Raw genomic sequence first — 26,787 nt, forward strand, 5'->3', positions numbered from 1 at the left:
CACTATGGCTGATAAGATGGGCGTAGCATGGGCAATGTGAATAGGTGGTGTGGGGCAAAAAAATAAAAAAAAACGGGGATTCTCCTGTTGACTGAGCTGCAGGGGATAGCTTAGTGGTCAAAACATTAGATTTGTACGGTCTAGATACCCTGGTACCACAGGTTCAATGTCAGCATTGATTTTGCCTTTCATACTTCCAGGTTCCACATAGTTTATTCTTTTGATTCTTTCAGATGGGACTTCAATGTCCTCACAGACAGAACATCGGTTTTTAAAGTCCTGATGATGATATTAATAGAAGTAGGGGTTTGCCCATATGTCCTTAATTGTCATTCAGGCATTTAATTAGAGAACAATTGCGTAACTGAGCTTTTGTACTTGGTACACTGGCAAATGTGAAAAGTACAAGATAAGATAAAACAGCACTAAGAATTGAACCCTACATATCTAGCATATTTAAAGGGATACACATTCAAGGCTGATGGGCCCATAGTTGAACTTACCCTAAAAATAACTTTTTAAAAGTATTTCATTCTGACCCTGAGAAATCTCACTTATCCAAATTGGGAGCTACACTGTAGATACATTCTCGATTTCACCACTTTTAACAAAAGGTGGGCATGGCTTTGTTTGCATTTGGAATGCACATCACAACTGTATTTTGATCAATTTTATTCAACTTCTAATTGACCAAAAAACCCCAATAATGCTCTTCCTAGTGCTCAGATTTGTAACCTTAAAAAGAAACTGTTGGTTTCAGTGAAATGATAATTATCCTGACTGCTTAGAAAAATCAGGACTCTGACCACTGTCCATCAAATTGTAGATCCTGTGCCATAAAAAATTTCAGGAATCCTACCAAAAATACATTTTTACTTATAACATTTTTGAGTAATAATCTCAATATGTTTCATTTAAAATATCTGCTATTCCTTATGATTTTAGTTCAAATTTTATTCAAATTATTATTTTGATCATATGAATTTAGTTGTCTTTAATTCATCATAACCTTGCCTTCTTTTTCATAGGAAAATACTAAAATTCTTCAGCAGTTGCTTCCCTTAAGGGCAAAAGTAGCAGAGCTTCTTGGGTACAATACTCATGCCAACTTTATACTGGAGGTGAACACTGCAAAGAGCACGGATAATGTAACAACCTTTTTAGGTTTGTTTTTATTTATGTGTTATACTTTATATTTAGATCTGCAACGTGACTCGGTACCCGAGGGAAGCTTAAATATGAAACTGGAGTACAGAGCACACAGACAGTTCATTTGGAACAGGAGCTCTCTGCCCCATCCCTTTTAATATTTTTAAGAGTCTGTTCTCCAAGCACAGGCATGACTGTGTTAAATGTAATGGGAGTTCTGGTATGAATAGAGAGGATAAGAGAGTTCGTAGGTTGTAAGAGTTTCCAGAGGAACAATTTAAAACTACTTAATGCATCAAGGGGTTGTCCTTTCTAGTAATCTGTTTTGTGATCTCCCTTCTCATGTCAGTGTGTTCTTGCGTCAATAACTGCATCAAAAAATTTCTCTTAAATAGCTATGTAGGAATTGCTGTCCTGAAACAAGCAACTGATCCATCTAGCTGACTATCCTGTCCACAGCAATTGCTTCTAATCGGTGCTTTAGAGAAAGGGAAAAAAGCTCTGATACTGTACTTGCTTCCATTATTTAGCACTTGACATGGCCCTTGTAATATTTATCTTGGCTAAGATAACTGACAGTGGTGTGTTTATTCATACAAGCAAGGCTCGTCATGGCTGTTACAGTAATCATGGATTTCATTATAATTCAAAAATATTCATAACTTTTAGCCATTTTGAGATTTTTCCACGTGGGCAAATGGATGTGATAGTAATCGCTGAACTGATTTCACTGAGCAACTTGAAGTCTGCCAACTGAAACCCTGGGCTACATGGGAAGTTAATATAGAGCAGGAGCTCAGCATTAACATTGTAGTAATACAAAGTGCTGAACTCCATTTGTCCAGAGACTGAGTTACCTTGAATGCTGTTTGGTTTCTGTTTACTTGGTTGTTTTTGCTTTTGTATTATTTGTTTTGAGATTGCATGAGACTCTTGAAAATTAGTCCTTGTATGTCATTGGGACTTAGAAAATTAATATATGGGCTTGTATTGTAAGATTCGCAAAAAGAAAAGGAGTACTAGTGGCACCTTAGAGACTAACAAATTTATATGAGCTACAGCACGCTGTAGCTCACGAAAGCTTATGCTCAAATAAATTTGTTAGTCTCTAAGATGCCACTAGTACTCCTTTTCTTTTTACAAATACAGACTAACACGTCTGCTACTCTGAAACCTATTGTAAGATTGTGTCCTTTAAATATAAAGTTTTTAAATTATTTATTGTGGAGAGAAGAATTTCATCAGTTAATAATCATATTTGCTCTGTTTCTTTTGATATTATTAGACATAAGTATATGGAGCTGATCTGCTGTGTTTTTTTAACAATGTTCATATTTGAAATTGATCATCAATAAATCCTACAGTTTGCTGAAAAAGTGTGCAGTCTTTTGACATGCTTTTAATCTACTTCGTTGTGAGTAGTATGTTGTTACTATTTATTAGCAATAGAAATGTACACAGTACTTCAAAGTACAATTAGAAACAGAGGTCGTTGCCCCCAAAGCTCACAATTTAAATTTGTATTCACCATTGTATTGAAATATTAGAATTTTAAAAATAATCTGATTTCAGAACTTTGACATTCTAAGACTCTAATATAAATGTCAGAATAAATCTAGATTGTGTTTTCTGGGAGTTTCACTGAGATAAAATGTTTTACTCTTTTTGATCCTTTATCTCCAATGTAATAGTGTAAAATAATGTAAAAATAAGTGGAATTATAGGGCATAATGTCCAATGGCCTAGCAAATATGGGCTGCTATTGAGATGATCCAGTGTAGGCAAAAAACGTGACACTCTTCTACCTTCAGCTAATTGGCTTGAGCTGGGAATAGGACAGAGGTTGCCCTGTAAGGATCTGGGGGAAAGCTACAATATGAATCATCATATCACACCTTCTATGGCTGATAAAAAAAACAGTTGAAGGATAGGTGCTGTAATTGTAGCTACTACTAAACTATAATGAAGAGAAATCAGAATTACATGGGGTGGGATCGGAGATTTAAGGTAGATGAGTACAGTATTAACTAGTTACTACAGGGAATTATTTTCCAGGTGTCTGGCTGGTGGGTCTTGCCCACATGCTCATAGTATAACTATTTGGGGTCGGGAAGGAATTTTCCCGTGGGTCAGATCGGCAGAGACCCTGAGGGTTTTTCGCTTTCCTCTGCAGCATGGGGCACAGGCCACTTACAGGTTTAAACTAGTGTAAATAGTGGATTCTCTGTAACTTATCATGATTTGAGGACTTCAGTAACTCAGCAAAAGGTTAGGGATCTGTTACAGGAGTGGATGGGTGAGGTTCTGTGGCCTGCAGTGTGCAGGGGGTCAGACTAGAGATTATTATGATGATCCCTTAAAGTCTATGAGTCTGTTTCTTTTTTGGATGTCCTTAGAAAAGAATGAAAGATGCTATGACATTTAACCCTTGCCATTGATGATGGTGCAAGAGTGCACATGCTCATATCTCAGACATCCCTGTAACCAAAACAGAAAGGCAAGCAATGAAGTCATCATTAATTGAGAAAGGGAAAATTGTGGTGGCTGGTATTAGATAAATACCTTTTTTTACTGTTTGTATAAATCTAAATAAATATATTAGTTCTCCAGTAGTACTAGTAGTCACATAGTACAATTTGGAACAGACAAGTTGACACAAAGGTAAATCTCTGGTTGCATTTTCAGATGATTTAAGTAAGAAGCTAAAACCACTGGGTGACGAGGAGAGAGAGTTTATTCTGGACTTGAAGAAAAAGGAGTGTGAAGAAAGAGGCTTTGACTATGATGGAAGAATCAATGCATGGGATTTACATTATTATATGAACAAGACAGAAGAGCTTAAATATTCCATAGATCAAGAGAAGCTGAAGGAATACTTTCCAGTTGAGGCTGTTACACAAGGCTTATTGAACATTTACCGGGAGCTGCTGGGACTTGTATTTGAGCAGGAAGAAAATGCTCATGTTTGGCATGAGAGTGTTACTCTTTATACAGTAAAAGACGATTCAACAAGAGAAGTTTTAGGTCAGTTCTACTTAGACCTCTATCCCAGGTAATTCTATAATTTATTGCTTTATTTTAAAAGTATTAAGGTGGAGTTAACCTTAGCTGGGGGTGGAGTTATATGAATCTGGAAGTAAACTTTTTCGCTGCTTAAATTCCAGAGTGTTTCTGGGAGGGAAGCATTCATATGGCTACTTGTATTCTATCTGCATATGTCTTCAATAAGTTTCAGACATGATTCAAACATGATTTAATTGAGGATTGGTCCTGCATTGAGCAGGGGGTTGGACAAGATGACCTCCTGAGGTCCCTTCCAACCCTGATATTCTATGATTCTATGACACCATTCCTTTAAACTTCTGTCTTTGCTGGGTATAGTTATGTTCGGGTCAGAATCCCTGACCCAGACATAAGTGAGATTGCTGGCTAATACTATAGGTGATATTTATTTTTCTCTTTTGTTTGTGCCCTTCACATGGCATGTCAACACTGGTAGAGATGGATGTGTTCCTGTCTTCTGTCCATCAGGCAGGAGATGCTAATCAGGATGAAGGAATTTTTGTTGCTGCTCCACCTCTTTTTAACTCCCTGCAGGTAAACTTCCACTTGCTTTCCAGTTCATGTTGAAGGAACTGAGGAGAACAGCTGTGCCTTTGGCTGAACCACCCTCTTGGAGCTCATTCAGCCTGAGTCTTCTGGGTAGAGAAAAGAGCAGAGAATCACTCAGGAAATTAAAACTTGACTCTGACCACAATGTGGAACTTTAGTCCTCTATTGTGGCCCCTGGGTGCATCATCTCTCCACAGGTAGCTAGGAGGGCTGTCAAGCGATTAAAAAAATTCATTGTGATTCATCGCACTGTTAAACAATAATAGAATACCATTTATTTAAATATTTTTGGATGTTTTCCACCTCTTTAAATATATTGATTTCAATTATAACACAGAATACAAAGTATACAATGTTCCCTTTATATTTATTTTTTATTACAAATATTTGCACCATAAAAAACAAAAGAAATAGTATTTTTCAATTCACCTCATACAAGTACTGTAGTGCAATCTCTTTATCATGAAAGTTGAACTTACAAATGTAGAATTCCATACAAAAAATACCTGCATTCAAAAATAAAACAGTGTAAAACTTTAGAGTCTACAAATCCATTCAGTCCTACTTCTTGTTCAGCCAATCGCTCAGACAAACAAGTTTGTTTACATTTGTAGACAGAGCCATATCTAGCATATGGCGAATCGAGGTGGCCATTCCAGGCCCCACGCTTTGGGGGGCCCCGCGGTGGCCACCCCGAGTCGTCATAGCCTAGGGACGGCTTTGTGTGTGTGTGTTGTGCAGGGGCTGCTAGGACGGCCCAGGGAGGGTGGGATTGGGGGGGCGGGACCAGGCTGGCCCTGGGGGCTTAGAGGGGGCCTGGCGCCGGCAGTGAGGGTTGGGCCCACACTCACCGGTGGGAAGCGGCAGCAGCAACCCCAGCCCGCCCCGCACCTCCCTGCCGGTTCCCGGCATTGCTCTGGGGGGTGTCCCAGCCCCCACACCCTCCAAGGGATGGCCCTGTTTGCAGGAGATAATGCTGCCCGCTTCTTGTTCACAGTGTCATCTGAAAGTGAGAACAGGTGTTTGCATGGCACTGTGGTAGCTGGCATCACAAGATATTTACATGCCAGATGCACTAAAGATTCATATGTTCCTTCATGCTTCAAGCACCCTGCCAGAGGTAATGCATCCATGCCGATGACAGTTTCTGCTCGATAACGATCCAAAGCAAATGCCACTAGCAGAAGGTTCTTGTTTGGTGGTTTGGGTTCTGTAGTTTCTGCATCGGAGTGTTGCTCTTTTAAGACATCTGAAAGCATGCTCCACACCACATCCTGCTCAGATTTTGGAAGGCACTTCAGAGTCTTAAACCGTGGGTCGAGTGCTGTAGCTATCTTTAGAAATCTTACATTGGTACCTTCTTTGCGTTTTGCCAAATCTGCAGCAAAAGTGTACTTAAAATGAACAATGTGCTGTCATCATCCAGGACTACTTAACATGAAATATATGGCAGAATGCAGTTAAAATAGAGCCAGAGACACACAATTCAGTCACAAATTTAATTAACACATTTTTTTAACGAGCATCATCAGCATGGAAGCATGTCCTCTGGAATGGTGACCAAAGCATGAAGAGGCATAGAAATGTTTAGCATATGTGGCACGTAGATACCTTGCAATGCTGGCTACAAAAGTGCCATGCAAAGGCCTGTTCTCACTTTCTGGTGATGTAAATAAGAAGTGGGCAGCATTATCTCCCATAAATGTAAACAGAGTTGTTTGTCTTAGCGATTGGCTGAACGAGAAGTAGGACTGAGTGGACTTGTAGGCTCTAAAGTTTTACATTGTTTTATTTTTGAATGCGGGTATTTTTTGTATAGAATTCTACATTTGTAAGTTAAACTTTCATGATAAAGAGATTGCGCTACAGTACTTGTATGAGGTGAATTGAAAAATACTATTTCTTTTGTTTTTTATGGTGCAAATATTTATAATAAAAATAATAATATAAAGTGAGCACTGTACACTTTGTGTTCTGTGGTGTAATTGAAATCAATATATTTGAAACTGTAGAAAAAATCCAAAAACATTTAATAGATTTCTTTTGGTATTCTATTGTTTAACAGTGCGATTAAAACTGCGATTATTGCAATTTTTTAAATCGCAATTAATTTGTTTGAGTTAATTGCGTGAGTTAACTGCGATTAATCGACAGCCGTAGTACCTACTGATGGGAGCAGGATCAAATTCCTTCTGTCCCCTATCAGTGATCTGTATGTGTCTCCTCTTTGCCTCCTAAGAGGAAACTTGCTTTTATTTCATTATCCCTGTGCCCGTTCCCAGCATATTATCTAGAGACCTCTTCTCCGCTCTAGCTGGCAGGAGGTTGCTCTGTGTCTCGCTCCAATATCTCCTTGAGGAGAAGTCTGCAAGTGCTTTAGACTGAGCAGGCAAAAATTCTCTGACTCCTTCACCGAGACTCTCCCATCTTTGGGGCAGCTATCAACACCATGCAGGGGAAAAGTCTTTCCTTCTTTAGAAAGAATCTCAAAACTCAACTCTTCCTGATAGCCACATCTGTCCAATCCAGTCCAGTCCTGCTGATAACATTGGTCTTATGCTAGGACCTGGTTCCATTGCCACAGTTTCATTCCAGAACCTTAGAATTATAGAATATCAGGGTTGGAAGGGATCTCGGGAGGTCATCTAGTCCAATCCCCTGCTCAAAACAGGACTAATCTCCAACTGAATCACCCAGCCAGGGCTTTGTCAAGCCTGACCTTAAAAACCTATAAGCATGGAGATTCCATCACCTCCCTAGGTAACCCATTCCAGTGCTTTACCACTCTCCCAGTGAAAAAGTTTGTCCTAATATCCAACCTAAACCTCCCCCACTGCAACTTGAGACCATTACTCCTCGTTCTGTCATCTGCTACCACTGAGAACAGCCTAGATCCATCCTCTTTGGAACCCTCTTTCAGGTAGTTGAAAGCAGCTATCAAAACCCCCCTCATTCTTCTCTTCTGCAGACTAAATAAGCCCAGTTCCCTCAGCATCTCCTGATAAGTCACGTGCTCCAGCCCCCTAATCATTTTTGTTGCCCTCCGCTGGACTCTTTCCAATTTTTCCACATCCTTCCTGTAGTGTGGGGCCCAAAACTGGACACAGTACTCCAGATGAGGCCTCACCAATGCCGCATAAAGGGGAATGATCACGTCCCTCGATCTGCTGGCAATGCTCCTACTCATACAGCCCAAAATGCCGTTAGCCTTCTTGGCAACAAGGGCACACTGTTGACTCAACCTTTTGGCAGTTCCTGCTGAGTCTTCCGTGTTGCAGGGGAGAACTTGGAGATGCTCATCCAATAGTCTTTTCTTTAGTGGATGTGTCAGTCTCACACTGAATGTGATTCCTCTCTAGGCCCCATCTTACCTAAATGTCTCATGTTACTTGGGGCTCTGGAGTGACTAAGGTTTCTCGAAGTGCACTGCCTGTCCCACAAGATCTGCTTCCCAGGGCCCAAGAAGATCCACTTCAGGTGGACTCCATCCTACATCCTAATCCCATGGCCCTAAATTTAAGGGCTTGGTCCTTGAGCAGAGCCTTCTAAAAGTGTTTGAGTATCTCAGGCAAGTTTTTGATCATTTTCTTGAATTCATGCATCCTTCACATAATATGGGGCTTGGGCTTCACTCTCGGTGGTGCAAAAGTCTTTCAGCCTAAAAATCTTTCTTCCTGCTATCCTGGACTTCCTCTAGGCAGGGTTTGACAAGAACATGTTAAGATACCCTAGAGTGCTGGCCTGTGCACTTAATGGACTTGGTTCAGATAGATGGCTTCCCAGTAGCACAGACCAACTAATCGCCAATTTGCTGAAAGTGGTCTCTTACCTTAGGCCTCCAGTTAAGTCTCCCATGCCTCCATGGAGATTTTGTCTTATTTTTAGATCCCTTTAAACCTCTGAGGTCTCTCCATCTCTATGTGCTGGAAATTGGCTTTTTGCTGGGCAGGGAATGCTACAATTCAGGCTACAACCTCATATGACATCATTATGCAGGTCCTCTAACCAACGTCCTTCAGTAAAGAAAGGGAAGTGAGGGCCTGGTATTATTAATGTAAAAAGCAAGGGGGAAATTACACTAACTTCTTGCATCATAAAACCGCAATAAGGAAGGGGGACAGGAATATTTTGGACTTCATGTTTAGTGACTCACTTTTAATTATGACAATTTTTCTAACTGTATTAACTAACAGTTTAATTAAAATCACGTTTTGTTTTAAAATCACATTGCTAAAGCAGCAAACCCTGTTCTTTATTCTTTAAATGTGCTCAAATGCTAGTAACAAAAGCTAATGCTTCACAGAATGGGATTTGTCTTTCATACTGTAATGGTCATGTCTAAGATTAAGTAAAATTAACTTTTAGAAGCAGCAGAGTTATCACTTTTGATTACAGTAATATACTATATAAATAAAAAAGAAGCTTGCAAATGCTGCTCTAAATATTAAAGTGATGGGATTTAGAAGTACTTTTTCTTTGTGCTCTCAGTAGAATCCTAAGCACTGTGACTTTTATAAAGGTCATAGGACACTATCTTATTGTGGTTTTTTTAAATAAAAGAAAGAGGGTCCCTTCCTCATATAACATCATAGAGGGAAACAGCCCTCTTCCCCATGCTATTTGTGGAAGATAGGCCTATTGTGTAAGGATGGCTTTTGGTATATTTCCTTGCTCAGAGAAGGGAAGTATGGGCATGCAGCATGCTTTGGTCTCCAGCCTGGCTGCCTACGCTCTGATGGCAGCAGAATGATGTCTGTAGCTGCGCTGGTGACCAACTTCACAAAACCAACATCAGATCGCCCATCATTGCTGCAACATGATGAGGTGAAGACTTACTTCCATGAGTTTGGTCACGTAATGCACCAGATATGTGCGCAGGTAAGCAATGTTTCTATTTCATTAAAATAACTAATTCTTCACAGTCTCTCAAAGTGTTGGTGGGGGAGGGGTAAACCCTGTTTGATGGGTGTATGGTTTCCTTAAGGTAAGTATTTAAGAGCTTCACGGTAACTTTTCACAGTTGATACTTGTTTTGAGTTTTTGTGTACAAGCCTAGCAGTGAATACAACTTCTGGAAAGTGTTCGTGTAACAGCAAATCCTTTTCCCTCTGTACAGCCTGAGCAACTGGGGCTGAGGAATGAGCAGCTCCACGAGGAAGGAACCCTCCCATAGGCAACAGAGCTACTTTGGGGCTAACACTGCAATTGTTGTTTTTGATAGTATCTGCAGTGTATTAGGAACTGTACGGACACAAAAGAAAGCAGAGTCCCTGTCCCAAAGACTGGAAATGGCCGATGAATCCACTGTCCTCACATGCCTCCAATCCCAGTCACTTTCTGCATGGTGGCGGCACACACATAGGGAGCCCTCACAAAGCTGCTCTTCTTGGTACAGAGGGTGCATACATCCCCTACCTGAGCTTCCTGAATGCTACCTTTATTCCTCCCTCCACCATGTAGCAGAGTCACACCAGTCCTGCAGCAGTCAGGAGCCTCCACATAAGCAGAAAGGCTGGAATTGTCCTGGAGACTTGTCATAAAGACATAAATAAGCTGCTTAGTTTCATCTTTAGTTGAACCGCATTTAAGATTGATTCTGCTATGATGATGATAGATTTATTATTAGTCCAATTCATTTGTTTCCCTTTGTTTGAAAAGTATAGCCTTCAGTGTTTCTTCTTAAAAACTGTAAATTCTGTACCATCAGCCCATCAGTCCAGAACTCATGTGGTTGCACTCTGGCCTCTTTAACCAATAGGTAGCAGCACAAATAAAATGTCAAAGGTATGTAGCATACTTAGGATTTCATTTCCTGGCTTCCAGTCCCAGGTAGAACTTCCACAGAACAAGGAACATATAAATCTACTAGCTAAATTTGGAATTAAACAAGTTGGATTCTGAATTCAGAGCTAACAGCTAAATTTTGTACATATCTTTTCTCTCCCGGCTTGTCTGTGAAAAATGGGAAGAATCCAGCTATTCACTGTTGCCTCAAGATATCTAGGAAACACAATTTCGGAGTGCAAAAATTAAAGAGAAAACCCTGCCCCTTCCTCCACAGCTACGGAGGGATTCCTGGTGACTGGAACACATGTGGATCTGCTGCAGAAATGAGAGTAGGATTTGAAGGATCCAAATAGGGATGTGCTTTCTTGGCACAGAGTGATTTAGAAGACTAAGGGACATTTCATTCATGCTGCCAATGGATTTCACTTCTTTCAAGCCCAGCGGCACCCCTTAGTTCAAAAATATTGTGCAGTATTTCAGATGCCAGCATACTCCTACAGAATTAACAAAATTGGAGGGATAGTGCTCAACAGGATAAATGAGTCAAATGAAATCCCTGAAGCAGGTCTACATGCAATAGAAGTAAAGCATTATACAGCAATTATACAAGTTAATCACTGAGTTACTTTTGTGATAGAACAAAATTTTGTAGCATGTTTACAAAGTAATTATATTGAGTAAATTAGATTTATTTTTAGGGTTGTCAATTAATTGCAGTTAATGCATGCAATTAACACAAAACAAATTAACTAGATTTAAAAAGTCGCAATTAATCCCTTGTTGTAATCACACTGTTAATAATAGAATACTAATTAAATTTATTATAACTATTTTGGATATTTTTCTACATTTTCAAATATATTGATTATAATTACAACACAGAATATAAAGTGTACAGTGTTCACTTTATATTATTATTTTTATTACAAATATTTGCACTGTCTGCTCAGTCGTACTTCTTGTTCAGCCAGTCGCTCAGACAGACAAGTTTGTTTATGCTCCCCGCTTCTTATTTACAGGTTCACCTGAAAGTGAGAACAGGTGTTTGCATGGCACTGTTCTAGCCAGCGTTGCAAGGTATTTATGTGCCAGATATACTAAACTTTCGTATGCCCCTTCATGCTTCGACTTGTAGGCTCTAAAGTTTACACTGTTCTGATTTTGAGTGCAGTTATGTTAAAAAAAAATTCTAAGTTTGTAGGATGCACTTTCATGGTAAAGAGATTGCACTACAGTACTTGCATGAGGTGAATTGAAAAATACTGTTTCTTTTGTTTATTTTTTTACAGTGCAAATATTTGTAATAAAAATAATATAAAGTGAGCATTGTACACTTTTTATTCTGTGTTGTTATTGAAATCAATATATCTGAAAATGTAGAAAAACATCCAAAATATTTATAATACATTTAAATTGGTATTCTATGATGGTTTAATAGTGTGATTAAAAAGGCGGTTAATTGCGACTATTTTTTCAATCTCGTGATTAATTGCAATTTTTTAAAATTGTTTGATGGCCCTAGTTATTTTGTGATGTCATGGGGCAATGCTGAAATGTAATTATATTGCTATAATATGTCATGTAAGAGAGAGTAAGAAAAATAGACCTGTTTCTGAGTTCCTGTGACTAAGAATCACTGCATGATATATTGTTTTGGTTAGTTTTCTCATTGCTTATAATTTAACTTTTCTTCTTCCCTCTCTTAAAGTTTGAGGCTATTTTAACATTGATCTTTCTTGTAATACAGCTGTTTATAATTCTGCCCTGTTTTTACACCATCACAGTTTTGGCACCTTACATAGGTTGACATTTTACTAGATATATGATCTAATCTCATTTATATTTTAATTTAATATAATGGAGGGTTTTTTGTTGTGTTTTTGTTTCTTTGCTTGTTTTTTGTTTTTGTTAGACTGATTTTGCTCGATTTAGTGGAACTAATGTGGAAACAGACTTTGTAGAAGTTCCTTCACAAATGTTTGAGAACTGGGTATGGGAAAAAGAACCTCTACAGCAAATGTCAAAACATTATAAAGATGGGAGCCTTGTTGGAGATGCTCTTCTTGAGAAACTTGCTGCCTCTAGAATGGCCAATACAGGTATCTTTTTTCTTTTACATACCAAAAGCATTCATGAAATGGTAGGAAAGACATAGGGCAATATCCTGCATAATAGAGAACAGGCATATGCCTTAGATAGCAGTCTCTTCTTCCTTCACTGTGTATCCACCTCCTCCATGACTGCTACTGAGAGGTAAGCGCACCTCTAGAGAAGAAAGGCCCATTAGATTATACCTTGGAAATGAGTGCAAAAACTGCTTAAATGCTGAGATTTACTGTAAAAAAAAATTTGATATCTTAATTGTGTTCAAACTGTGAGAAAAATACAATTTAAAAAGATGGAGCTTGTAACAGCAACTCCTTCCAACAGCCTTTCCAACCTTTTTTTAATTATTCATTTCAACTAAGAGGAAGAACAATTAATGCACTAGACTGGGAGTCTGGAGACTTTCCTGACTGCTACTATCTCTTTCTGATTATTATTATTTGTGCTGTGGTGAAACCCCACCCCCCAAAACCACTACCAGGATTATGCTTGCTGTTGAACAGACACACAGAAACACATTATCCCTGCTCTCCAACATGTGTGTATAAAAAAAAATAAGAAGGGAAGTAGGATAGAGGACAAAGATAACAGTAATGAGAGCATATGTTTACAGAGGCTTACCTATGTGTCTACCTTAAAAGTCCCAAATGACTTAAAATTGCTTTTTGTCAAATATCAACAACCCCCTTAAGTCCTCTTCCTAGCTATTGTCACTTGGCAATTTCCTTTGGCACAGACTTCCTGTGTGTACATGGGTAAGTCTCTGTGCTTGATTCTCTGTCTTTAAAATGAAAATGATATTTATTGTCCTCACTGGATTTTACAGTGCCTAACTCATTAATGTGTATAATGCATGTTGAAATCCTTGGATGGCTGATACTATAGAAACCCAGCGTATTACTATAACATTTATAAACCAAATGCCCTTATACCACTAGGTCTTTTGACTCTTCGTCAGATTGTTTTGAGCAAGGTTGACCAGTCCATTCATACCAAATCATCTGCTGACCCTGCAGATGAATATGCCAAGTACTGCATGGAGATTCTGGGAATTTCTGCAACCCCAGGTATGTAAAAGTAAAGTTTTCATGCAGGATGTCTGACTGCTTCAGATAAGCATACAGTACCTTCACAGTAGGTCTTATAGCAAATCAGGTGAATATGGTTTAGAACAGAAATCCAGTTTATGAAACTGAACTCCTTACTTTGAAATAAGACAAGAAAGGTCATTAATGTTATTACATCAAAAATATCCATTTGCAGCTAGGATATATTCCAGATTGATACATTAATGCCTTTCTAAATCTGAAGCACTATTATATGTTAAAGGGATGATTACATTTGATTTCAACATTAATAATTTGTTAATGTTTCTTTCTTCTTCAAGAGCTTGTTCATATCCATTTCATATTAAGTGTGTGCACACCATGTGCACTGTTGCCAGAAATTTTTCCCTTAGTGGTATCTGTCGGGACAGCTCTTGCGCCCTCTGGAGCTGCACACTCACGTGCCGGTATAAGGTGCGCTGCCAACCTTGCACCCTCTGTTCCTTCTTACCGCACATGACAGTTGCTTGAATGACCCTTTTTGCTGTGGCAAGGTTTCTTCCCAGTGGTTTTTGAACTCTAACTCTTTGTACTTAGTTGTCATCTTTTAGTGTATATAGTTTTTGTAATTAGTATTAGCGTAGTTAGTGTAAATAGTTCCTGTTGTTGAAGGACTCCTTCACCCCAGGCTTCAAATCTTCTGCTTCCTGTGACAAACCTATGTCCATGAGTGACTCGCCCTCCAGCTGCTTGAAGTGCTTGGGGGAAACTCACATGGACAAGTATCAGATCTTTTGGGACTTCAGACCCTCCACTAAAAAAGGAAAGAGACATTAGGCTGAAAACTAGCCTCATGGAAGCCACCCTCAGAGCCGCGCCGCTCTGATTCAGTTCTGAGCACTTAGACATCAGTGAGAAGTGCTCCTCTAGCACCAAGCTCTTCCTGGCACTGTTCACTATCTCCAGTGCCAAAGAAGAAGCACAAAAAGCAGCACATCAATGGAGGGCGCTTGCCAGTGCACAAGAAAGACAAGTGTGGGGAAAGCAGCACAGTGAGATCCGTGCCAGGCCATTCTTCTACTCCTGGGCCCACAATATCACCATTGATTTTTGCCTAGAGTGTTGAGTCTGGTGCAGGACCCTCCAACGACACCCGAAGCCACCGTGGCACTAGCAGTCTGACTGTTCTGTCAACCCCGGAAGCTTTCCAAGTGGCGAGGGGGCTACTTTCTCTCCTGGTTGCCTTAACTCCATTGGGACACCTTCCAGCTCCGATGTCCAGAAGCAGGAAGGAACAAGGAGCTCCTTCCTGGCACCCTCTAGCGGCAAGTTGACCCTGATCCCAGTGTCCTAACCATTTATGGTCCGCTGCTGGTCCCTGGACCTCCAGCACCACAGGGTGGCAGAATCAGGTACTGCTCCAAGAGCAGACTCCTCCTCTTAATTCCAAGGGAAACTGTACGTGCAACCTAAGGCTCACCACCGGTACCCAGCCTATTCACCACTGGACTTTGGTACCAGTCCCCATGCCAACAGCTGGCCAGCAGGTCACTGACCAATGTAGTGGCCTTACTGGAACCCCTGGGAGATTCTCCCCAGGCACTGGGGCCTCACTCCCATAGTTCCTACTCAGTGGTTTCCAAGAGTTGGGCTGCTGGCACTTGGCGCTGGCCCCCAACTCTGTACTGACCCTTGTGACAATGTTCAGGAGAAAGAAAAGGAGTACTTGTGGCACCTTAGAGACTAACCAATTTATTTGAGCATAAGCTTTCATGAGCTACAGCTCACTTCACAGCTGTAGCTCACGAAAGCTTATGCTCAAATAAATTGGTTAGTCTCTAAGGTGCCACAAGTCCTCCTTTTCTTTTTGCGAATACAGACTAACACGGCTGTTACTCTGAAAAATGTTCAGGAGATGACTCTGGTGGATGTCATTGAGACTAAAGAAGAAGAGAAATCCCCTCCTCTGGTGCAAGCCTCCTCCTCCTCTCCAGGACAATTTCAGGGCCCATCAGGACCTCCTGAAGTGGGCAGCAGTGAAGCTGGGTCTGGAAATTGAGGACCTTAAAGAGACATCATACAGCCTTATTGATATCCTGGCTGCAGCAGCTCCCTCCAAGGTGGCCTTACCCATCAATGAGGCTGTGAAAGGACCGATTAAGGTCCTGTGGCAAACTCCTTCTTCTTTGCCCCCCATCTCAAAGAGGGCAGAGAAGAAGTATTACGTGCCAGCGAGTGGGTTCAAATACTTGTACTCACACCCTCCTCTAGGGTCCCTGGTTATGTCTGGAGCAAACAAGAGGGACAGGCAGGGACAGTTGAGCGCTACCCGTAAACAAAAAGACTCCAAGAAACTGGACTTTTTCAGAAAGGTTTATTTAAAGGGTAGCCTTCAACTACGTATCTCTAACCAGCAAGTTTTGCTGGAGAGATGTGATTTATAATCTGTGGTACTCCCTGGCTAAATTTAAAAACTCTGTCCCAAGATTCAAGGCAGGAGTTCACTGCCCTTTTCGAAGAGGGTAAGAATGTGGCCAGGACCTCTCTCCAGGAGACTTTGGATGCAGCCAACTCGGCAGCCAGGACAATGGCCTCCGCTATCACCATGAGGTAGTTGTTCTTGGCTCCAATTCTCGGAGTTTCCTCACATGGTCCAACAATCTATCCAGGACTTCCCCTTCGAAGGCTCCTCTCTATTCTTGGAACAGACAGACACTGACCTCACAGCCGGACGGACTCAAGGGCCACCCTACAATCCTTAGGCCTTTATGCTCCATTGGTTTCCAGGAACACTTCAGGCCCCAGCAGCCTTCTCATTTCTTGATGCCTCCAAGACAAGAGCCCTACAAAAGAAAAGGGAGAGGTTAAGTGGTGCCAACCGCTCTCATCCACCTTAACCTCCCAGATGGGGTCTCAGAGGTACTCTGGGGCCTTTTGAAGGTGCATCTGAGGGCATTACCACAAGTCGCTGTTTCAGATCCGTCTCCCCTTTTATTTTTGGACCGTCTGTCCCATTTCAGCCCAGCATGGTCATAGATAACATTGGACTGTTCAGTTCTAAGTACAGTGACAGTCAGCTATATCCTTCAATTTTATCCACCCCTTCCTCCCACCTCTCTTCAGGGACCCTTCTCGCAAACAACTCCTCGTCCAGGGGGTGCAATCTCTTAGAATCATAGAATCATAGACTATCAGGGTTGGAAGGGACCTCAGGAGGTCATCTAGTCCAACCCCCTGCTCAAAGCAGGACCAATCCCAAATTTTTGCCCCAGATCCCTAAATGGCCCCCTCAAGGATTGAACTCACAACCCTGGGTTTAGCAGGCCAATGCTCAAACCACTGAGCTATCCCCCCCCCCTCTTCTACAAATGGGGTCTGTGGAGGAGGTTCCGCAAGATTAGGGAGGAAAGGGGTTTTACTCGTGATATTTCCTAATTCCAGAGGGGGCCTCCAGCCCATTCTGCACCTGTCTCGCCTCCTCAGATATCTCAAGAAACTGAGGTTCCGCATGGTCTCCTTAGCCGAGACTGGTACGCTACCCTCAACTTAAAGGACGCATACTTTCACATTTCTATCTTCCATGGCCACAGAAGATTTCTCAGGTTTGTCATGGGTCAGCGCCACTACCAATTCACCACTCTTCCCTTCGGCCTGTCAGCAGCCCCTGGTTTTCACAAAGTGTATGGCAGTAATATCAGCCTTCCTCAGATGGTGAGGCATCTAAGTCTACCCATCTCTCCAACAACTGGCTGATCAAAGGCTGGTCACAAACTCAAGTTCAGAACAGCATCAGCATGGTCCAAGCCACCTTCTGATAAACTGGGTTTACTGATAAACGAACAGAAGTAAACTCTTGTCCCGGCTCAGAGTATAAAATTTATTGGGGTGATGCTCAACTTGACCCAAGCCAGGGCCTGCCTACCAGAGGCCTGATTCCGGACCATGGCAGACCTAATATCCAATATCATGGTCCACCCAATTACGACAAGTCAGGTTTGCCTCAAGCTACTGGGGCACATGGCGGTGTGTACTTACATGGTTCAACACACAAGACTGCGCCTCAGGTCCCTCCAGATGTGGCTTGCATCAGTATATTCCCTAAGCAGACACTACTTGGACTCTGTGCTCACAGTTCCTCCCCTAGTCCTTGCCTCCCTGAAATGGTGGAAAGACCCAAGATTGTTAATGATGAGGGTTCCCTTTGTTACCCCTCAGCTGTCAGTAACTTTAATCTCAGACGCGTCAGACCTAAGGTGGGGAACCCACCACAACAACTTCTTGTGACCAGAGGCCCTGAGTCCTGAAAAACTCTCCCTGTCCATAAATGTCAGGGAGCTCAAGGTAGGACACTTAGCTTGCCAAGTGTTCCTTCCCCAGATCTTAGATGAGGTGGTGCAAGTTCTGACAGACACTACAGCAACCATGTTCTATATCAGCAAGTAGGGAGAGGCCCGATCTTTGGCCCTATGTCAAGAGGCCATCTGTCTATGGGACTTCTCTGCAAAGCACACCATTCATCTTGAGGCATCACATCTATTGGGACCCCAGAATGTACTGGCGGATCACCTCAGCAAATCCTTTTCCACTCACCATGAGTGGTTTCTTCCCCCGGAAGTCACCAGGTTCATCTTCCAAAGGTGAGGGCCTCCAAAGGTGGACTTGTTTGCTATGAGACAGAAGAGGAAATTCCATCAGTTTTGCTCGCTGCACGGGCACAGCCTGGGCTCCCTCTCCAATGCTTTCCTGGTGCCATGGACAGATATCCTATTCTACGCCTTTCCCCCGATCCTTCTGGTTCACAATGTCCTCCTAAAAGTCAAACAAGACAAGGTGAGAGTTATTCTGATAGCCCCAGCATGGTCTGGCCAACACTGGTTTGGCACGCTCCTCTATCTGTCAATAGCTATTCCACTCTCGCTCCCACTCCATCCAGACCTAATCTCACAAGACCACGGCTGGTTGCTTCACCCGAACTTCACCTCCCTGCACCTAACTGCATGGATGCTGCATTACTGAACCCAGAGGAACAGGCTTGCTTGGAACAGGTCCGGCAAGTCTTGCTAGGTAATAGAAAGCCATCCACCAGGGCTACCTGGCCAAGTGAAAACTCTTCTCAACATGGCACCTCAGCAAGCTCCCTCTCCATCTCAATTTTCCCTTCAGTCTGTCTTGACCTACTTGCTCCACTTAAAGCAGCATGGCCTGGCCCTTGTGTCTATCAAGGTACACTTAGCAGCCATCTCTCAACCTTCCACCCACCGGTGAACGGTCAGTGTTCTCCCACAAGATGATGGTATGATTTCTCAAGGGGATGGAGAGGATCTATCCGCAGGTCTGTGAGCCAATCCCCCCATGGGACTTAAACCTGGTTTTGTGGAGACTCATGGATCCCCCCCCTTCAAGCCGCTAGCATCATACCCCCTGCTATTTCTCTCTTGTAGAGTCACCTTCTTGGTGTTGATCACCTCAGCCAGAAGGGTCTCTGAAATCAAGGCCCTTATATCAGAACTGCCGTACATAGTGTTTTTCAAAGTCAAAGTCCAGCTCTGCCCCCACCCGGCCTTCCTGCCAAAGGTGGTGTCACAATTCCATAACAACCAGGCCATTTTCCTGCCAGTCTTCTTCCCAAAACCTCACAAGAGCTCTGAGGAATGGTGGCTTCACTCACTGGATGTTAGGTGTGCCCTTGCCTTCTATATGAAGAGGACTAAACCCTTCCAGAAATCCACATAACTCTTCGTAGTAACAGTAATAGCGGAAAGGATGAGAGGGCTACCTGTGTCAGCCCAAAGGATCTCATCCTGGATAACCCCCTGTATTCAGGCTTGCTATGAGCAGGCGAATGTCCCACCTTCGGCCATCTTAACTGCTCACTCCACAAGAGCCCAGGCTTCGTCAGGGCAGTGTTCCTTGCACAGGTCCCAATCCAGGACATCTGTAGGGGTGCAACCTGATCATCAGTACATATCTTCACATCTTGCTACACCATCACAACAACAGGCCAGGGATGATGCCAGTTTCGGGAGAGCGGTGTTACTGCCTGCATGTCCATGAACTCCGAGCCCATCTCTGAATGTACTGCTTGGGGGTCACCTACCATGGAATGGACATGAGCAAGCAATCAAAGAAAAAACAGTTACTAACCTTTCTGTAACTGTTGTCCTTTGAGATGTGTTGCTCATGTCCATTCCACAACCTACCCCTCTGTCAGAGTTAACGGTAAGAAGGAACCGAGAGGGTGCATGTCTGGCTGCGCCCCTTTTACTGGTGCATGAGCATGCAGCTCCAGAGGGCACTAGAGCCAGCCTGATGGATACCACTAAGGGAAAAATCTCCAGCAACAGTGCTTGTGGCACGCACGCACCTAACATGGAATCGACATGAGCAACATCTCAAAGAGCAACAGTTATGGAAAAGTTAGTAACCATTTTTTAATCTGCTTTTTAAGGAACAAACATGCCGGCTACTTTTGGACATTTGGCAGGTGGATATGATGGCCAATACTATGGCTATTTGTGGAGTGAAGTTTTTTCCATGGATATTTTTTATAGCTGCTTTAAACAAGAAGGAATAATGAATCCAAAGGTAAGATAGGAACTAGCTTTTTAGTATATACCAGTAGTGAATTTTTTAAATTTCAGAATTAGCTATTGTATAAGCTCCAAAACTAGATTATAATCAGCAAATCAGTAGGTTTTAACATTTTAGGCCTTTCTTATGGTACGTATTGTGACAAAGCTCTGTCCTTGCCTCCGTGGGTCCCGCGTTTCCTGGTGGATTTCGCTAGCCTCAGAGGCTCACTGTGACCCTCCACATTAGAGGGTCTCTCTAGAGACAAGGGTCACAGTCTACTGAGCCATTTTCATCAAAAGCCAGCAAGGGAGATGAGGAGAAGCTATCCTCCTTTGCACAGTCTCTGTTGTCTCCCAGTCTCAGTGATTAATCAGGGGGCAAAGGTGGAAGGAGCCCGGGCCCACCCTCTACTCTGGGCTCCAGCCCAGGGACCCTAATAGTCTCAGCTATGGGAGCTGACCTTTTAGAAACATGACATGTACAATTCCCTGGGCTACTTCCCCCACAGCAGCCCTCACTTCCTCAAGCTCCACTTCATCCTTAACTCAAGGCCTCCTTCCTTATGCCTGATATGGTGTGTACTACTCAGTCTCTGCAACTGCGCAACTTCCTCCCACAGCTCCTGACATGCACACCCACCTGACTAACTGGGAGGCTTTTAACTAGTTTCAGCCAGCCCCTGATTGGCTTCAGGTGTCCCAATCAACGTAGCATTCTCCCTGCCTTCTGGAAAGTTCTTAATTGGCCCCAGGTGTCTTAATTGACCTGGAGCAGCTGCCATTTCACTTATCCTGGTACCAGGAATTTGTTTAGCCTGGAGCTAATATATCTATCTCTCACTACTTTTCTATAGCCATCTGGCCTTGCCCCATCACAGTATCAAATCCACTGCATCAATAAAAAAGTTTATAAATGCTTTAATTTTATAGTAGAAAATCTGTATTTTAAGGGCATTTGTGTTTTATACAATTCTTGGCTATAAAGTTAAATATTTAAAACTTGTATAAGATATATGGCTCCTGTGATTTGTTAGGAGATGATTTCCACTTTCCCCTTTATTTTACACTGCACAGTATGGGAGAGCACACTGTCTCATGGTAAAAGATTATGCATGGTCTGCTGCTATAAAAGTTGTATGACACTAGTGCCATCTTTCCATTAATAGCAACTCACCTATGTGTTTTGTTATGCAATTACCATTCAGAGAATGGAAATCTAAATCTATTTTGGGCCTCCCCTTTTGCAGCACAGTATAATTTACTACTCTGTCAAATCAGTTGAAGCATTGTGTGATTTGGTTTCTTTGTTTGGTTTTCGCAGGTTTAAAAATACATTCCCTCAAAAGGCTTTGAATCTTAAATTATTGGTTCATTCTAGAGCTGCTGTTTTACTCCTTTGTAGGCCTTGACCTCTTCTTTTCACAGCACAAAGAAAGGATGGCTGTTCTAGTGGTTAAGGTGCTCTCCTGGGACTTGAGAGACCTGTATGTAATTTCCTGTTCTTACACAGACTTCCTCTGTGACCTTGGGCTAAATCCATAGAGGGATTATTCACAAAGTGGACAACTGCCATTTATATGCCTAAATTCAAAATTTAGATTCTCAGAATCCTTGTTCGGCTGCTGCCTAATCCTGCAGGTGCCTAAATTGCCACTGGTAAAGCCCCCTAAGTGCCTACGTTTCTGTCGCTGGGTATACACCCATCTGCTGGGTTAGGCCCAGTTGGTCCTCAAACTAATCATTCCCTGCCTCGCTCACCTGTGAGGCCTGATCTGGTAGGTGTACTTCAAGCATGCCTACTGGATTGAGCTTCACAAAAAGTGGAGGTGGTGTGGTGGTGCAAATCTCCCTTGTATAACCTTTAACCTAATGGTTAGAGAACTCACCCATGGTGTGGAAGGCCCAAGTTCAAATCCTCCCCCTCTGCTTGATGGGGGCAGGGATTTGAACCCAGGGCTTCCACTTCTCAGGTGAATCCTCTGACCACTGACCTCTGAGGTGGGTCTCGATCTCTCCTGGTGAAGCCCTTCCATTTTTTGCATATAAATAGTCAGCAGGCCAGAGACAGAGAGTGAGAATGATTCTATAGTCCAGTGCTTAGGTCACTAACATGGCATGTGTGAGATTCAAGTCCCTGTTCCACTGAACTAAAGTTATAACGGCTTTACCACCCGCCCCCTTTTTTACAAGAAAGGGTCTCAGTGCCTAACTCCAGGAGAGGGTTTGTGGCTGTGAATGCTGAGAGGAGGGAGGCACCTGCCTCTGGCCTGGAGTTAGGTTCCTAACTCCCTTTGAGGAGTGGGGCTTAGGATTCACCCCTCTCCTTGTGGGTACCTTAATTAGCTCCCTGTTCAACATGCTGGCTTTTGTTAATCCCATTTGTAGGCACCTGATTCTCCCCATGCATTGTATAGGGATCCTGGGCACCTAACTCAGTGCTATGTATTCCACTAGACCGTGGGGCACCTAATAGTTAGGTATTGCAATGCTGAATCTAAGTCCCATTTATGGATCTAGCCCCTTAGGTCTTCCCTTTTCTGTTCCGTGTGCTCTCTCTTTGCATAGGCACAATCCATTTTCTAAGTGTCTCTGAAAGATGCCTCAGAGTTTTGACTATTCAAAATTTTCCCAAATTGCTCTGTGACTTTTGTTTCTCCCGGTGCATTAAAGTGTCTTGTATTCTGAGTTTTATTTCGGGGTTTTTTTCTGGACTTTTTTCTCTTTATATGAGAGGCTTAAAAATAATTTGTCTTTTCAATGATCGTACCACTACCAAATGGATATTCACTGTGCTTCAGCTACATAGGTTCTTGGTGCCTTTCTTTAGCGTGAGGCCTTCTGGAAACTCTCTTTATGAAGAAGAGGAGAAAAATAGTTATTTCACTGCAGTCTGTGACCTTTTATCTTTGTTCAGCTGCTCATATAACTTTTTAAGAGGGATCTACTATGTGAGAGCTACTTGGGGAAGGCTTTTTTTTTTCCTTCCTTAAAGTAACCTCATCTCCAAATCAGATCTGTTTAACCAGTTGTCCTTTCTGGTTGCATTCTTTAGAGGCATAATAGAGTTTCCCTGATGGGACCAAGAACTCTCCGTAAACAAATATCAGATACTCTAGTAAGCTAAAATCTTTTCTTATTTCAAACAAAAACAGCCACCCCCAGGTACCCAATTAGGTTTCTTGCTACAGCAGCAATTTCAAATAAGACCTCAAATAATTTCAATTTCAGAAATTCATGAAGGGAAGGCAGTTACTAGCATATCACAAGACTGGGGTTTTTAGAACCTCAGCTTACCTCTTCCTGTCAGAATGAAACTGAGGTTTCACTTCCTGCATAAGCAGCTATCACATTAACAACTTGAGTGTTAGAAACTGTATTTTTAATGATCACTCATACTCTTCTGAACTCTGTAGCTTTATTATTGTCAGACTCCTCAATCCCTACAGATTTTATTGAGGAATCTCTACTCTCTCAAGAACTGGGAGATGTGATTACCTATATGACATAGTAAAAGATTTGTTCCACTGATACCACAGATTTTTTTTTTTCCAAATTACTCTTTACTCTCCAAAGAACAAAGGCTCGATTCTGTATTAGACTTCCGGAGACTAACTCAAGCAGTAAAATATAAGCAACACTTCAGTATGTTCGCTCTTCAATAAGTTATCCAGACAGTGCACCTGGTAAGTCAAGGTAGCCTCAATACATTTCCTAGAGTTTTTAAAGAGAGATGTTAAAGATTCAGAGGAAAAAATTCTTCCCCTCCTTTCCCTCCATTGGAAGAGAAGGCACAAAACACAGCAGAATGGCTATGGTTCTGCTGCATGGGGGAAAGCCATGCAGGAGCTTCCAGACGTATCTGGATCATATGCCTAAATCCACAAGGGCAGTCATGGCTGCTCTGAGTCAAACCATGAAAGGTTTAGAAATAATTTTTTTCTCCTGCTGCCCCAACCTATCTTGGAATCCCTGTGGAAAGACCATTTACTCAAGCTTTTCTCAGGGAATGGGCTTGAAAGATGGTAAAGAAACAGCAGTATTAACCATAGTAGTCCAACTACTACAGCCAGATTTTTCAATGTGTTAGAGACCATATGGTGGGAAATGAAGCTAAGGGGTGAAACAACAGCATAGAGGTCTGTACAGTTTCCAAAAAGATGATCAAACCTTAGAATTCAACCAAAAAACAGGACCTTCACTTAGTCCTTCAGCACAGCTATCAAGAAGTTGTATAGTCTTAACAGACAACCTATTAGTGATGTATTATCTATGACAAACAAGGAAGCACCTTATCCTAATTCTTCTTCAGTCAGGAAGCCAAATAGATCTAGGAACCCTGCATGGAGAGAAACATCTTCCCATTGGCATTCATATCTCAGAGGTCCAAAATGCTATAGGAAGATTCTTTAACTAACTATGAATGAGAACTAGAACTGAAGAGGACTTCAGATGTTGTAACATGCCTCTTGCCTTTCTTGTTCAGGTAGTTCTGATAACTAATTATCGCTTCAGGAGTTACTGGCTAATTCTGTTAAAGGTGTCCACTTAAACAGAAGCAGTGTTGGTGCTTGGCTGTTGTTGCATCCAAACAAATATTCCTCTCACACCTAACACTTCTATGAGATGGCATAATAGGTACTATAATAGAAACAAGGTACCTGAAAACATAAAACCTGTCAGCTCAGTAGTGTGAGATATTTTCATTAAATTACTAATTCCATATGAATAAATGTAAAATAATTTAAATGTTTTTTAAAAATAGAAAGAGAAATCCTTAATTACTATTCTAATATCATATTTCAACTGTCTGTTAAAATAACAATACTCTTAACGTTACTTGTGATGTTGTCAGTGTTCTAACAAATCCATGTGCTTTAGGCAACAGACTTTTGTGGAAAAGCCCCCTGAACTTGGATTTCGGCAGGGAATAACTCTTTGTTACCTAACACGTTTAAAATTAATATTAAGGTCTATGTGTTTGTGTTCTGATAATGATTTAGGATAATTCAGCTGCTTATTATCCCCCAATACAGCAGATAGGGATTCCTTCAGTTTGGAGCTGATAGCCAAGGATTTTGAATGTGTGTGTGGACTTTAGGTTCCCTTGGCGTGTCTGGCAGTCTTCTGAGATAACCTATCCACCCCGGATTTTGGCAAAGCACTGTATGCATGGTGTCTCTTGGTGAACATCTTACAGAACATGGGCAAATGAAAGGATTGTGACTACATAAATGCTATAAGAACACATGAGAGAGGTTTTTTCTTCAGGAATGGATGGAGGCCTCTGCAGACTTGAGCCCACTCTGGCCACATAGCCCTGGTTGTCTCTAGGATACACCCCAGACTTTGGCCCTTAGTATTAAGGGAGAATGAGGAGAGAGGCAGTTCCTACCATGATCAGCAAGCTGTCTTTCCTTTATTTGTTATTGATTTAGAGAATTGCACAAACATTAAATATTAACATTCTGATTTACTTTTTCTGTCAGGCTGGAATGAAATACAGAAACCTTATCCTGAAACCTGGAGGATCTTTGGATGGGATGGATATACTCCAAAATTTCTTACAGCGTAAACCAAATCAGAAAGCTTTCCTATCGAGTAAGGGACTGAATACTCAATGAAGCAACAGATCCTTTGCAATGGTACATCAGCAAGCTGGGCACCTTGAAATCTCAGTGTATTTCATGCCTTTCTTAGACAATGTATCACACAAGGGAAATCCAGTCACTTTTAGATTTTTTTTTTTTTAATATTATTGTATAAATTTGATTCAGTCGCACAGGGCTACAAAACTTAACACATTGGACCAACACATTCTAAGATACTGTGTTGAAATTTGTATAGTGATTTTATTTGTGAATTGTTATGAAATGATACAAATTAATCTAGAAAAAATACTGACTTGTATGTCTCTTGAAAGAGACATGGTTGAATTATTCTTTGTGAATTAATTTTAAAATGAGAAAAAATACATTCCCCAAAATTAAATAATTGATTCATTTTTATTCTACAGTTTCTTTTATTGTACTGATAGCTCACTAACATCTGCTGTTTAAATTAAACTCTTTCTATGATTTGGGTTTTTCTTGCTTCCAGGCAGAAGATCCAAGATTGAGAGTTGGGAGAGGTCTTTTGCTCCTGAGAGTGTTATTGGATGAGAGATTTGCATTGATGACACCTTCATCTTTTATTTTTATGTTAAACTATCATCATGTACTGTATAATTTAAGAACTTCTCTCCTAATTTTAGTTGTGTCTCCTGGGAAACAGGTGAAGAAGCTAAGATCCTTGCAGTTCTATCATCTTCTATTTTTGTTGATATAAAGCTTTATTCGAGGTTACCATCCATCTCCTTTTCATTCTTTCATACCACCACTAGCAGTCACTAGAAAGCAATACTTGTACAATTATAATAATTTCAATTGTTCTGTGACATCTTTCATGCTATGTAGAAAAAAACAATTTATGTCTCCAGTAAATTTTAATAGATGGTTAAAATAAATCCAAGAATGTTA

The 26,787-nt window shown here is 41.6% G+C and overlaps 1 protein-coding gene and 1 long non-coding RNA gene across 4 annotated transcripts in view; one reads left to right on the top strand and one right to left on the bottom strand.

Moving 5' to 3' along the window:
- The window catches only part of NLN (neurolysin), a 62,062-nt gene extending 35,317 nt beyond the window's left edge, over positions 1–26,745 (top strand). For 2 of the 3 annotated variants that reach the window (XM_084627814.1, XM_084627813.1), the window contains exons 7-13: positions 1,029–1,164; positions 3,835–4,201; positions 9,438–9,639; positions 12,461–12,647; positions 13,593–13,721; positions 20,149–20,285; positions 25,759–26,745. In XM_084627814.1, the coding sequence (XP_084483940.1) occupies positions 1,029–1,164; positions 3,835–4,201; positions 9,438–9,639; positions 12,461–12,647; positions 13,593–13,721; positions 20,149–20,285; positions 25,759–25,893 (1,293 nt within the window). In that variant the 3' untranslated portion in view covers positions 25,894–26,745. The remainder of the gene's footprint in view (positions 1–1,028; positions 1,165–3,834; positions 4,202–9,437; positions 9,640–12,460; positions 12,648–13,592; positions 13,722–20,148; positions 20,286–25,758) is intronic. The other variant, XM_084627812.1, reaches the window with a different exon arrangement.
- Positions 16,092–20,130, bottom strand: LOC311520404. The gene is made up of 3 exons (XR_014711581.1): positions 18,291–20,130; positions 17,736–17,855; positions 16,092–16,543 (listed from the first exon to the last, which is right to left on the bottom strand). It is a non-coding gene; the product is annotated as an uncharacterized lncRNA (long non-coding RNA).
- Positions 26,746–26,787: the final 42 nt, after the last annotated feature.

This window comes from Lepidochelys olivacea (genome assembly GCF_965140295.1).
Source record: "Lepidochelys olivacea isolate rLepOli2 genome assembly, chromosome: 5".
In the NCBI taxonomy this organism is placed as follows: Eukaryota; Metazoa; Chordata; order Testudines; family Cheloniidae; genus Lepidochelys; species Lepidochelys olivacea.